Source organism: Serinus canaria, chromosome 27, assembly GCF_022539315.1.
Source record: "Serinus canaria isolate serCan28SL12 chromosome 27, serCan2020, whole genome shotgun sequence".
Taxonomy (NCBI): domain Eukaryota; kingdom Metazoa; phylum Chordata; class Aves; order Passeriformes; family Fringillidae; genus Serinus; species Serinus canaria.
The window spans coordinates 1,340,535-1,354,611 of NC_066340.1; the positions used below are offsets into that span (position 1 = coordinate 1,340,535).

At 40.3% G+C, this 14,077-nt stretch overlaps 1 protein-coding gene across 6 annotated transcripts in view; it reads right to left on the minus strand.

Annotated features, from left to right (window-relative positions):
• TANC2 (tetratricopeptide repeat, ankyrin repeat and coiled-coil containing 2) overlaps positions 1-14,077 on the minus strand; it is a 163,837-nt gene that overhangs the window by 113,004 nt on the left and 36,756 nt on the right. For 5 of the 6 annotated variants that reach the window (XM_050985766.1, XM_050985769.1, XM_050985768.1 and 2 more), the window contains one exon: positions 1,284-1,355. The exons of the other annotated variant lie outside the window; for it this stretch is intronic. In XM_050985766.1, coding sequence (XP_050841723.1) covers positions 1,284-1,355 — 72 coding nt within the window. The remainder of the gene's footprint in view (positions 1-1,283; positions 1,356-14,077) is intronic. 6 annotated transcript variants of the gene reach the window in all.

The following is a 14,077-nucleotide window of genomic DNA, read 5'->3' on the forward strand; positions in this document are numbered from 1 at the left end:
TTCCTTCCTGATTTTACTTTAACTCTACTTTAAAACAATAAAATAAAAAAGAATAAATTTAAACACAACAATTGAAAGATCCTACGTGAAAAGAGCAGTTGACACTTGTGAGCTTCATGGTTTTAACTATCAATTCCAATCCCCCTAATTCTGATCACAGCTTCAATGACTCAAAATCACCTCACCCAGGCAACACTGGAATAGTGCCAAAAAAGGACAATTCTCCGGAGAAAATGTCCCCATAATAAGACATTAGGACACCATGACAACAACAGGCTTGAGCCTAAATGAAAGGAAAATTATTGCTGCAATCCCAGAGTAAATCAATGAGCACAGAGCCCACCAGAGCCCTTACTCACAAAAAATGCTGCTCAGTCTCAAAGCTGTGTGAGAATACAACATTTTCACAACTCTCACAAATGAGAAAATGCTTAAAACTTAGTAAAGCTGCTTCAAAGGACACCTAACCCAGCACACATCTAAGAGCAGCTGCTGTCAGGGACAGAAATCCCCATGAGAGGACTCTGTGTGGGGTTAACCAACCACCAAACCTCCTCTGAGTGACAGATACTCAACAAAAGAGTCTGCTGGATTGTTATTTAAAGAATATAAACCCTGGGTTTAGGACTTCCCTCCTTGGACCTTTTGTCCTCGTCCTCTGGGATGAAACAAACCAAAGCAGAAGATGCAACGTGGGGCAGCTCAGCCCCAGAAAGGTTCACAAAGGTCCTTTTCTATCACATCCCAGGGCTTGGGATAACCTGGTTCTGGTGACCCTGCCTGGTTCTGGTGACCCTGCCTGGTTCTGGTGACCCTGCCTGGTTCTGGTGACCCTGCCTGGTTCTGGTGACCCTGCCTGGTTCTGGTGACCCTGCCTGGTTCTGGTGACCCTGCCTGGTTCTGGTGGACCCTGCCTGGTTCTGGTGACCCTGCCTGCAGCTCTCTGATATCAAGGGCAGGACAAATATAAACTTGGAAAGCGAGTGCTGGTTTGGGCTGGCAGGTGCTGAAGAATTCCAGCTCCAGCAGCAGAGCACTGCCCCTGTGGCTGCAGCACACACACCTGCACTCTGCAGGTGCACCTGAGCTGCACCAGGAGCTGGCTTCAGGCACCACAGATTGCCTGGTTGGTCACTCTCAGCACGTGGGGAGCTGTGTGGGTAACAACCATGGGTGCAAAGTCTGTCAGGTGACACAGTGTGACCAGAAACACGACAGGAGGGAGATGCCAAAGGTGAACACATGAGAGGAGTCCCCGAGGCAGAACAAGACTCAGGTTTTACCTTGCCCAGCTCGGCTCTGACGGGAGTCTACACTTGCCTGTCTTCGGTCTGGTGGCTCCTCGTTCCCTCCATCTGCACGAGAACCAAAACAGCACAGGTAGAACATCACACTGGACAGGCAGGTGCAACTTTTCCTTGAGTCCCATCACCTATCTCAGAGGAACAGCAGCACAAAAGGTCCCTCTGGCAGATTGAAACTGGGCAAACTGCTGCTTGACTCTGCTGCTCCTTCCACCTTTGCCCCAGCTCACTGCAGTGAAATCCATGAGGTCCTTGGGGATAGAAGAAGGTTTTACTTGCTCCTATTGATGCCACAGACATCTGAATGAGATAAAAATCAAACTGTGCATCTTCAAAGAGCTCCTTCACTTTGGACTGTTCTATCAAAATATAAAAATATTAAGCACTGGAATAAAGAGATCCAGGAAAAAAAAATTAAAAATATCTGAAATACAGAATATGAAACTGTGTCCCTTTAAAATTATTTGTCTGCTAAAAACCAGGAAGGCTGGGAAGAATAAAATCTCTTATCACATCCTCTTGAAACTGTTTAGGAAAGCAGCTAACAAATCCCAAATCCATCTGTGGAAATGCAGGGTGGGACATTGTGTACAATATTATAGAATTAATTACAGGCTGCTCCTCATTGATCAACTGACCAGATTAGAAACAACAGATACACCCATCAATAGAGATGCTTGAGTACATGGAGTCTCTGGCAGCTGAGAGCAAAAAGAAGCCCAACTCCACAGAGGGGAAAAAGAAAACAGAGGGATTTCAAATTCAGGCTGTGTTTCAGCAGCTCTTTCCTTATGGTAGACGAAGGGGAAGCTTTTAAAATCTTTAAAAACAGTTTTGAAACCACTGAATTCTTACAGAGCTGTTTAAAAACTCAACAGCTGGTTTAGCATTGATGTGTTTTGATGACACTAAAAGCAATTTTGATGTATTTGTATCTCTGGATAGCTCTATAGAAGTTATTTGGTGGAGAGGCCTGCTGTGCCATAATTTAACTTTATCAGCTCCTGCTCCATCTGAGCTATATCTGGCTTGATGGGAAGTTGGGAATTGCAGCACAAGAGCAGAACTAAAATGGAGACTAAAAACTGGAATTTACCCCCACCCCCAAAAAGAGAGGAACCCCACGGCAGGCCAGGAGAGCTTTTCTGCTCCCTCTTCCCTTGGTGAAATGCTCCCAGCTTTCAGTTTTCCTGCAGCAATGCTCAGGCACCTTGAAGAGATGCCATTTCTGTCACCTCTGCATCCCTCCCTGCTGACACAGCAGCTGCATGTGAAGGTCAGCTGGCTCCAGCAGCCCAGAACTCTGGTTTTAAATGAGCTGCACCCACCCCAACCAGCCAACAGTGGCTGGGAGGCCACAGACCATGACACTGCCCAGTTCCCTTCTGACTCTGGCTGCCAGAAGGATGTCACACTGCAACTGCAATATCATCATCATCATCATCATCATCATCATCATCATCATCATCCCCCCGAGTGGCCCCTGGCTCTGAGCCCCCACAGACAACCTCCAAGTCATGGAGAAAACAAAACCCCTTTTGAGCTATGAACACAAATCCAAATGCAAACTAAACTTTTCGAAAGACAAGAAAGTGCCAGTATTAAAATCAGGGGTGAACCCCTGCATTTCTCCAAACTCCCTCCCTGAAAGTTTCACCATCCTTGCAAGTGTCTGACACCAAACCACACAGGGCTTGGGGGTGGAACTGGATGAGCTTTAAGGTCCCTTCCAAGGCACCCCTGAGATCTCTGATGATTCTATGGATCCTGGATCACATGGGAAGAAAACTCCTGTGCTGTAAAAACTACCCAGGGGTATCAAACCCTGCCTTGGGAGGGGCTGGGGGAGCAGATCTGGGGTCCCACTCCCCAAAATGCTCCAACACTCAAAGGTGGCACACAAAATGGTGCTGCCAAAGCCATTGGGCTGGAGAAGAGGAACAGGAATTGAGTCTGGGATGGATCTCCCTGCTAGTTATACAACACATTAAGGGGGGAAGAATGCTCACAGTAAATGAATCTCCAAAATGCATTTAGCAGGTGGGAAAGGAAAAGATAAATCAGATGATTCAGCAAATATTAAATCTTCAGTCAGCATACAACCTCTGGTGCATCTGATATGGATGCAGCAAAGGTGGAGCTCGGTGGAAACCAAGGAGGGAAAGGAACAGCCACAGTTCAAAGTGGAATAACTGAACTATTTAATTCTCTTTCTCTTCACTAGAAATAAAAATGTTGAGCATATTCTGCTCCTGGCAGTGGAGGAGCAAGGTGAGCAGGGAACAATACCACACTTAATGATGAAGTTACCTCACTGGGCATGCAGAAAAGGGGAGATTACTGTTTCTAAGGGAATATTAATTCTCACAGTTTTTAACTTCCAAGTGCTCGTATTTACATCCACCTCTGTGTGAGCATGGGGACTCTGCCATCACAGCAACACTCCTAGATATTTTATTTATTCGTGATTTTAGGCAGTTGTTACTATCTGCTTCAGGAACAGCTATTGTTTATAGACATGACCTACTATTCAGACAACATTTTCAGTATCATTCCTGAAGTTCAATTGACTCAGTTGCTGTAATGATTGCCAGGGTGGTCAAACACCAAAGTTATTGACAAATCCTTCAATGCAACAGCTAAAATAGGTCACCAGAAGTAAATCAGTTGTGAAATCATTGCTAGAGAACACAGCTATCCATGTTAATTTAAAATAAAGACCAGCACAGACTGAGATGAACCTGTTTAAGGAGCTTTACAGTTGTCAAACAAAGAGAAAACAATCAAATGCCACGAGGGAAGTGAATAATATTGTAAATATTGACTCAGCAATTCATATTCTCCTGCATCTCACTATGAAAGGGAGAAAAACTTTCATGATCTTTAAAAAAATCTCAGTGTTAAGAAAATCCATTAACTCTTACAGAGTATTTTAGTTTTTGAAAGCTGCTGTCTCCTCATTGTGCAGCATCTGTCCACCTGGGACGCTGGACACAGGTCAGAAACCCAACAAGGATTTGGAGATCCTGATTCTGAGTCGAGATCCTGATTCTGAGTCAAGAACAGAGCAAACAGTGATGGCTATTAACTCCTTCTCTCAGTCACAAGAAGGGATCTCAAAGCTCATGATTAGTCACAGGATCAACAGAGCAGCCTCTCCTCTAGAGCCAGGTATGAGAAACACTCCTGATTCCTCCTCTCCCCCATCCCCACTCCAGCAGCTCCATTAAAACCAATGCCACAACAAATCCCCCCCAACACACTCAGCTGGATTCTCTGAACTGCCTGCTCTGACAGGGAAAGAAAATCTCAAGGTTTCAGCATTCCTAACCAAATCCCCTGCACAAAGCACCACAACCAGCATGAGGGGGCTGCAAACAGGAGCCAGATCTGCACCAGCACCTCTGGTGTCAGTCAATCCCACAGCACCTCTGGCATCGGCTCTGTCAGCACCTCCTGCCAGGCATTCTCCTTAAAGGCAAACATAACAAGATTCATCCAAAATCAAGTGCTAGCAGCCCAATATCTCTGGTTTCCTCTTTAATTACAAGGCCTTTAAAACCCACTCTGTGACTAAAGGTCTCTCAAGATCTCTGATCTGACCAAGCAATTTTTAAAGCAGAAGAATGCAAGGGTGGGTGAGGCTGCTGCAGGCATGCTGGGCAATCTGCGGCAGGAAGCGACTGCATCGGACGTGCTGCTGCTCTCACAGCAACCAGCAGAGCACACTCCACTGCAAGAGCTGATAAATCAATAGTTTAAATCCACATCACATCCAAATTGTAGCTGGAAAAGGTGGAAGACTCACACAAAGCCAGTCAAGGTGTTAGGGACGGATCCGATCGCAGCCCAGCCCTGCAGAGCATCCCCGCAGGCACGGCACGGCGCCCCGAGATGCGGCTCCCAGCTGCCACTGTGCTCCCAAAACAAAGACCCAGAGGGGGGAAAAAACCTTGAAATAAATAAATCAGACAGCTCCAGGGGCTAGAGCCCACCGGGAGGATCCTGGAGCTGCTGCTGCAGGAGGCAGAGCAGAGCCTGAGCCTGGAAGCCGCCGCAGCGATGCCGGCGGAGGAGAGGGAGCTGCAAATCTTCCTCTCAGCATTCCCGATGGATTCCAGCCTGCTAAGAAAGGACACGTGCCACATCATCTGCCTGCTGCTCTCCCAGGGTGAGACCTGCCTGGGAAGGGGCAAAGTGCTTCCCAGCCAGAGCAGGAGAGAAGAGGGAGCCCAGTCTGGTACTGAAAACAATTCTTTTAACCAAAAGTCCTTCCTGATCACTTAATTTGTATTTTTCAGCCTCAGAAAACAATATGCACCACCCTTACAAATTCTATGATTAATTCTATTATAAATTCTACTCTATATTCTATTAATTCTATTCTATATCTATATTCTATTCTATATTCTATTATTCTATTCTATATTCTATTAATTCTATTCAATATTCCATTCATTCTATCTATATTCCATTCATTCTATTCTATTCCATTCATTCTATTCTATATTCTATTCATTCTATTAAATATTCTATTTCATTCTATTCTACTATCTATTCATTCTATTCTATATTCTATTCATTCTATTCTATATGCTATCATTCTATTCTATATTCTATCATTCTATTCTATATCTATTCATTCTATTAATATTCTATTCATTCTATTATATTCTATTCATTCTATTCTATATTCTATTCATTCTATTCTATATTCATTCTATTCTATATTCTATTCATTCTATTCTATATTCTATATTCATTCTATTCTATATTCTATTCATTCTATTCTATATTCTATTCATTCTATTCTATATTCTATTCATTCTATTCATATTCTATTCTATTCTATATAGTCTATTCATTCTATTCTATATTCCATTAATTCTATTCTATATTCTATTCATTCTATTCTATATTCATTCATTCTATTCTATATTCATTCTATTCTATATTCTATTCATTCTATTCTATATTCTATTCATTCTATTCTATATTCTATTCATTCTATTCTATATTCATTCTATTCTATATTCTATTCATTCTATTCTATATTCTATATTCTATTCATTCTATTCTATATTCTATTCATTCTATTCTATATTCTATTCATTCTATTCTATATTCTATTCATTCTATTCTATATTCTATTCATTCTATTCTATATTCTATTCATTCTATTCTATATTCTATTCATTCTATTCATATTCTATTCATTCTATTCTATATTCTATTCATTCTATTCTATATTCTATTCATTCTATTCTATATTCATTCATTCTATATCTATTCATTCTATTCTATATTCTATTCATTCTATTCTATTCTATATTCTATTCATTCTATTATATTCATTCATTCTATTCTATATTCTATTCATTCTATTCTATATTCTATTCATTCTATTCTATATCATTCATTCTATTCTATATTCTATTCATTCTATTCTATATTCATTCTATTCTATATTCTATTCATTCTATTCTATATTCTATTCATTCTATTCTATATTCTATTCATTCTATTCATATTCTATTCATTCTATTCTATATTCTATTCATTCTATTATTGTTGTTGTTGCTATAAAATAGCACCGTGGCTTGAGAGCCTTTGGCAATTCACAAACAGACTGAAGTCCATCCATTTATCATCCAAGTTCCTCTGTCTTTGAGGAAAGGCCTTTGGGCAGAGCAGGAATTCTGGATTTGTTTGGTTTATCAAGGCAGCTCTAACACAGATCCAGGGCAGCATCACCCAGCAAACGTGATGCTAAAATCCCTCAACACCTTCCAAATGTTGGCTATTTTTTTTTCCTCCACCTGCTCCTGCTACATTTTTATGGCAAAAACTTCTTCTTTTTAGGAGCTTGGGACACTTGCTGGGATGGTGCCTGACAACCTCAGAGGTTCCCAGAGCAGCTGTGGCTGCCCCTGGATCCCTGCAGGTGTCCAAGGCTGGATGGGGCTTGGAGCACCCTGGGATGGGCTTTAAGGTCCCTTCCCAACCCAAATCACTCTGAAATTCAATGATAAATGGACTTCAAACTGTAAAAGACCTCTTGTCTTCTTGTGGGATATCCTGCATTAACTCCTCACGTCGCTTATTAGTCATGAAAATCCACAGGAGGAAAAAAAAAAGCCAACAAACCAACAATAAAACCAACCCAGTGGTCAGAGGGCAAAAGACTTCTCAGAGGAGCCACAGGTTAATATAAAAAAAAATCCTTTGCCTCTGCAAGTACATTTGTGTTTATTTTTATTGCTGCAGTACTTGGAAGGCTGAGCTGAAATGAAGGTCCTACTGCACAAAAAACACAGCAAGGAAACACCCTGGTCATATTAAATTCATGAACTTGAGTCCTATTCCTGCAGGAGACACTGCCAGCATTCCTGCCCAGGAATTCCAGACACAATAGAAAGGAAGTTTTTCTCCAGCATGTGTAGGAAATCAGAGATCAGGTATGCCAATATCTGAGTTATTCTGGAGCAGAATGAATCCTAAGTCAGGTCAGGTATCAGTGACACAGATCTGCACCTTCACCATCTCAGGAGCTGTTATTTACTGGAAAAAAGCAGGTGCTTCTAATCTGGGGTACAATTCACCTCACCTGTTTCACCCAGAAAAAGCAGCATCCTTCTTTCCATTAACATCAAGTGACTTTTACCCAGACACACCTATAACTGAGCATGGAAATCAAACAAACAACTCCTCCTTTTTCTTGTTTTTTAATGAGGGAAGATGACTTCATGACAAAAATATATGGAGGAAAAAAATGTGTTGCTAATAATATTTGGAAATTATACACTGTAATTCATTCATTAATTTTAAAGCCACCATAATAATGTATAAATCAAAAGCAGACTGTATTTAGCATATAATTAAATTGTGTCACTTGAAATCATAACAAAAAAAAAAACCCAAATATAAATTAAAAGCCTGTTTTTAAATCTGCATTTGGAATATAAATTAAAAGCCTCTTTTTAAATCTGTCTGTTAGAATAATGAGATAATCCATGATCTTTATTTCTGACTCTAAGAATGGTGCAAAGGTCCAGTTCAACAGATTATTTCTGCCTACCACAAGTCAGGAACAGAGCAGAAGTGATGGCTGACAATCATTCTGAAGATTTTCAAACATATTTAAGTGATAAAAAATATGTTCTACCAAGGTCTGGCCACCTTATCAAAGCTTCTATAAAATGTCCATAACTTGCTTTGATTCTGAGGGGTTTTTGTACACTAAGAGAATTTGGGTCGGCCTCTAGACTGATCTCACCCTCAAAAAGAAAATTATATAAAAGGGAAACATAAATCCTCCCACTTGAGAAAGATCTTGCAGCAAAAATTTCCACAATTCCTTCAAATAGGTCAGATATAGATGGAAGCTCTAGCAAAAATTATCCATGAGTTATCTAAAAATATATCTGGTACTAAAAAAAAATAAATGGTCCTCACAGACAGGCTGAGAGGAGAAGTTTGTGCAAGCACTGGAAGAGTGAGAAACTCCTGAAAAGGTTCAAAAGTCAATCCTCTCCCAAAGAAAAGATGATTTTTTTCATTAAAAGTATGAGCAAGTTATAGACATTTACTGTTCCTTAAGGCAAAATAAAAGGAAGGGCAAGTGCAACTCCAAGAAGAGAATTGAGTGATGGAATTGCAGAGTCATCCCTCCCACCTGGCACAGGAACTCCCTGCAGCCAAAAAATGCTTGGTGTGCTCCAAGTGGAGTCTGTGCATCTTGGAAAAGCTTCACACAGACAGGGCTGAGCTTAAAAACCCCTCAAAAATCAAAATATTGGTCATACCTGGAATAAAATCCTAAAGTGAATCCATAAGGATTCAACATCTGTCAAGAGAATAAACAACAATCTGCACTAACACTTCCAGGGACAAGCAGCACTGAATATAAATTATATTTCTCTTTAGGAACTGGGGGAAAAAAGTGATGTGGAAAACTCTCACATCTTGGACAAGAAAATATTTTATATATTCAACACACTGAGCTAAAATCAACATTGAATAGTTCTAAACCAATTTATTTCTTTAGAAACATTTAACACTCACTAAGTCTCTAGAATTATGAGAAACATTACTTTTAGGTTGCTTGAATAAAATCCAAAAATCCATTTCAATAGATCAGATTACAGATTTTGTTTAAATCCTGCTTTAAGGGAAGGAATTCAAGTTTGATCCTGAGGCCAGGCCTGTACCAGCAGAAAAGTTAGAAGAAATCTCAGTGATTTCTGAGTTTCCCAATCAGAAAATCCCCAAATTATAAAAAATCTCAGTGATTTCTGACTTTCCCAATCAGAAAATCCCCAAATTATAAAAAATCTCAGTGATTTCTGACTTTCCCAATCAGAAAATCCCCAAGTTAGAAGAAATCTCAGTGATTTCTGATTTTCCAGATGAAAATGTTGAATTCACTGAATTTCACATTGCACAAATATTTTCACATAATAATAATTTCACATTATTTTCTTAAAAGATTTGATTGCATTTTTAAACTATTTCAGATATACAAACCCTTAAAAGTTTCCACCTTCCCAACAGTTTGGCTGAACAAATTGAGAATATTGAGAATATTTCCTTTTATAAATTCCCTTTGAAGCGTTGATGAGAATTCCTTTTTTATGCTGAGATTTTTAATTTCTTTTCGATGTGAGAAGATGTAACTTCATCTCCCTGGAATTTCAGTGGGATTGGATGGAAAACTCCTGCTCCCTCTACTGGCTTCAATATTTCATCACAAATCTGTCACTAAATGGGAGCAAAGCCCCAAAATGCCACCTGAACCCCAAATGTGAGTCCAGGGAAGGGGATGGAGCTGGGAAAGGGGCTCAGCCTGGAGAAAAGGAGGCTCAGGAGGGACCTCCTGGCCCTGCACGAGTTGCTGACAGCCACACATGTGAAATTATTTGGGAATCAGAAGGAAATAAATACATATTATTCTAATGCAAGCTGCTCAAACTCCCTCTAGGATAGAAGGGCAGGAGAGAAGATGAAACTTCATTGTCCAAACATCTTGTATTTGTCTGGGGAATGAGTTTGGTACGTGAACAAGACACATTTTTGATCAAATAAATCAGAATATATGGAAGCAAACAGCCTGCCTGTGCACAGCCACACTGCCTTCTTCAGAAGGAAAACTCTGAGTTAGATTAAATGCAAAATAAACTTTCAGGAAAGGTCAGTTCATGCTTGGACAAACTTTCCTGTGGCCAGAGGATTTGTCAACGTTTTCAAGCCTTGTTTTAAAAATGGATTTCTGAAAAAACCAGCCATCCTTGTGGAAGAACAGGATCTGAATGATTATTTAGGTGAAATACCTTGAACATGTGGATACAAAAACTATGATGGGTATTTTAATACCTCCCTCCTATTTATTTAATTAAGTTACCTGACTTATATTAAGTTTCCTGACATCTCCAGGACCCACTAACTGGATCTCATCACTCAGCAATTTCTCCCAGAAATTAAACTGAAAAATCAGTTAATTTTTTTAAAATTTAAATTTTTTAATTTTTTTTTTTTTAAATCAGTTGTGACCCTGCAACTCTGCTGGGGTAAAAGTTCTCCTCAGACTTCCCCAAGAGATCAGAGAGATGAGAAAGGTCCCAGGCAGAACTGAGACCTTTGCAGAAATGCCTTTTATCCTCCAAAGGCAGGAATGGGAGGAGAAGAGCATTTGACAGGGGCCCTTTCAGCCCCAGAATTAAAATATCAAGTGGCAGGTTCCAAAAAGCCCCAGAAATACCTTGGAAATGAGAAATAATTGGGTCTTGTGCAAACCAGGAGAGAAGAAGAAGAGGTTTTTTTAAAAACCCTGAGCCAAAAATATTCTGAATGACAGGCAGGCTCCTGGCTGGGGAGCTCCAGATAAAAATTGTGCATTTTACAGCCAAGAACAAGCAAGATGTAATTGCTAACTAACTCAGAAGAGACAAGCAGACCCTTTAGGCCAAGGATTACATTTCTCAGATTTTAGAGTCCTTGCCTTGATTTATTTTTTTGGTTTTTCTGTGAGTGGGTGGGGTTATTTGTTTTTAGTTTTGTTGTTGTTATTTTCTTCTTGGTTCTTTAATTGTTCTTTTTGTTGTTTTTTTGTTTGTTTGTTTGTTTGTTTTCCCCCTGGTTTTTTTTCTTTTGTTTAATGTAACATTTATCCTGGCCTCTGTCAGAAATAAACAGCAGAAATTCTTGGGTTTATTCCTCACAGAGTGAAGGGAAATACAAAACCAAACAAAAGGTGCAGTTTTGCAGCTGAATTTTACCAGGCAATCCAAAGGGTTCCTGGTAAAATTCAGGATTTGGTAAAATTTGGATTCTAAAGGGAATCCAAACTCTTGCAGCAGCATTCATTTAATGTGATAATGCAAGAGGGAAATAATCCAAACTCTTGGAAAAGAACAAGGAAAACTGAAACAGGTGGAATGATGAATCCTTTCCATGGACTTATTTCCCTAACAGGATGCTGGATTGAATACAAAATACACACCCAGAGCAAGGAATGATTAATACAAGCAGGAAAATGCAGATAAATGAGGCAGGTCCTTCATAAAAACAAATGGAAACAACAGAGAATTTCACAGTCTCTGGATTCAGAGAAAGGAACTGCCCCAGAACTGAATTGGGGGGAAGAAACCACAAAATCAGGTTTGCCTTTCTGCAGGTTAATTCACCTGCTAGCCCTGACCACAGGGCTCTGGCCACAGCAATCCTGCTGGATCTTCATAACCCAGGAGAAAATCCCATTTTTTAAGCGTTTATACTTTAAACAAACACATCTTACACAATATAGCTCTGGATAGAAACAAGAGAGAAAGCTTTTATTGCATATCTCTAAGTTAATTTACTCTGGGAAAACAAAGGTAAATCTGCAAGTAGACTGAGCTCAGATTTCAGCACCACAAATGCTCCCTGGCAGCTTTGTGGAATATTCATTTATATCAGAAAAAAAACCCCAATAAAATGCTGTTGCAGGCATTGCTGCAAAGCATCCTGAGCACTCCTGAGCCAGGGCAGAATTTGTCTGAATGAAGACATGAAGTGTGTGCACCCTCCTGGGCACTGAGCACTGTGAAACCCCAGCTCTGAAGGGACACCCAGAGGGAATCCCAGGAGATGACACAGGCTGATGCTGCAGGAGAAATGAACTGATTTTCATTTTAGGCTGTCTGGAATTGCCTTTTCAGATGCATGGAATTGTATTCTGCTTTTATAAACAGTTTGTGTGCTCCTGGATCACAACACCAGCAAGCAGCAGAGGGGAAAACCCAGCCTGGCTGAGGTAAAATAAATGTTAATCACAATTCTCAGAGGAGTGGCTTAGCACTTTCTAAAAGAGGGAAATTAAGAAAGCTACCAGTGTTCTTTTCATCCCCAAGAATGATCAAAACCACACCACATCCAGGAATCATTAGCTCCACTCCTGTTTGTCCAGGGCTGCTCAAATGAAAGCCAAAGCAAAGCACAGGAATTTCAGCTCCTTTGGATCCCCCCAAGAAAAGAACACAACACCTCTAACCCTGCTCCAAAGGTTCATCCCACACTGGAGCTGGGAAATGAAGAGACAGCAGAATTTCAGAGACAGCTGGGTGGGCTGGCAGCATCCCTCAGGAGCCAGACTCAGGACATGGCACACCTGAAACCTCCCACTGATGATTTCCCTAATGTGGAGTTGAGGATTTTGTTCTCAGAGATGGGTGTAGCTCTGATGGGGCAAATCAGAGCAGCAAAACCATCAGGGAAGCTTCATTTCCAGCTCCTAATTAACATTATAATCATGTTAAACAACATTTTAAAATTTCAATTAAAATTTCAATCCTCTTTTAGAGCTCTTGCATGAGAAAAATTCCAAAACCTGCAGTGTCCCACCTATGTCCCTCTAGAAACTGCCAAGACAAAACCCAGCAGGGAAGACAACACTGCTGGAGGGACCTGAAGGGCAGCACTGAGCACCAAAAGTACCAAATTTGGAATTTGACAGAACTGCAAAGCAAATAAATACAGCAAGTTTCAGGTTTACAGCACTGCATGCAATACAGAAAATGTACACTGAAGATTTACTGATTGTTTTGTATTTTTACTGTATTTTTGCAAGACTTACTGTGTTGCAAAAATACAGATTTAAATATGTTTATCTTATTAAAAAAAAAATCTAGGCAGCAATGAATTCATCTAGTGTCATGTAAGAGTTTAGAAGATTAACAACTATCTGAAAGATTATTATGCAGTGCAGGGATGTTTGCCACTCGCTCACAAACAATATAAACAAACCTGATCATCTCATTTTCCCTTTCCCTCTCTTGCCCTGAAGAATGCCAAACAGGATTTCTCAATAAAAGCAACTTATTTCAAGGGCAGAATTGCAGTAAAATTAAATTGCAGTAAATTTAAATTGCAGTAAATTTAAGGCACTCCAGGCACTGGCACAAGAGAATCTGTTCAATTCTGTCAGATTATTTTTCAATAGATGAATGAGAAAAGCCATCTCCTCTTCTGCTCTGCCCAAAAGCAGACTGTGGAATCTCAGTGCTTCAGAAGTGACATTTTTTCATTCACAAAACAAGAAACACAGAGCTTGGCATGTACAAAATCCTTCATGTTTGGAGATAACATATTCTGGGAGATAAGCCAAAATGACACCAGGGCCTGTGAGCAGCACAGCTGACAGAGAGAGGGCTTTGTACAGAAATCACGAGTTCAGGTGATTTGTCTGTGCACATTTCATAAAGGTATCATCAAAGGACTTGGACTCCCAAGCAGCAAAG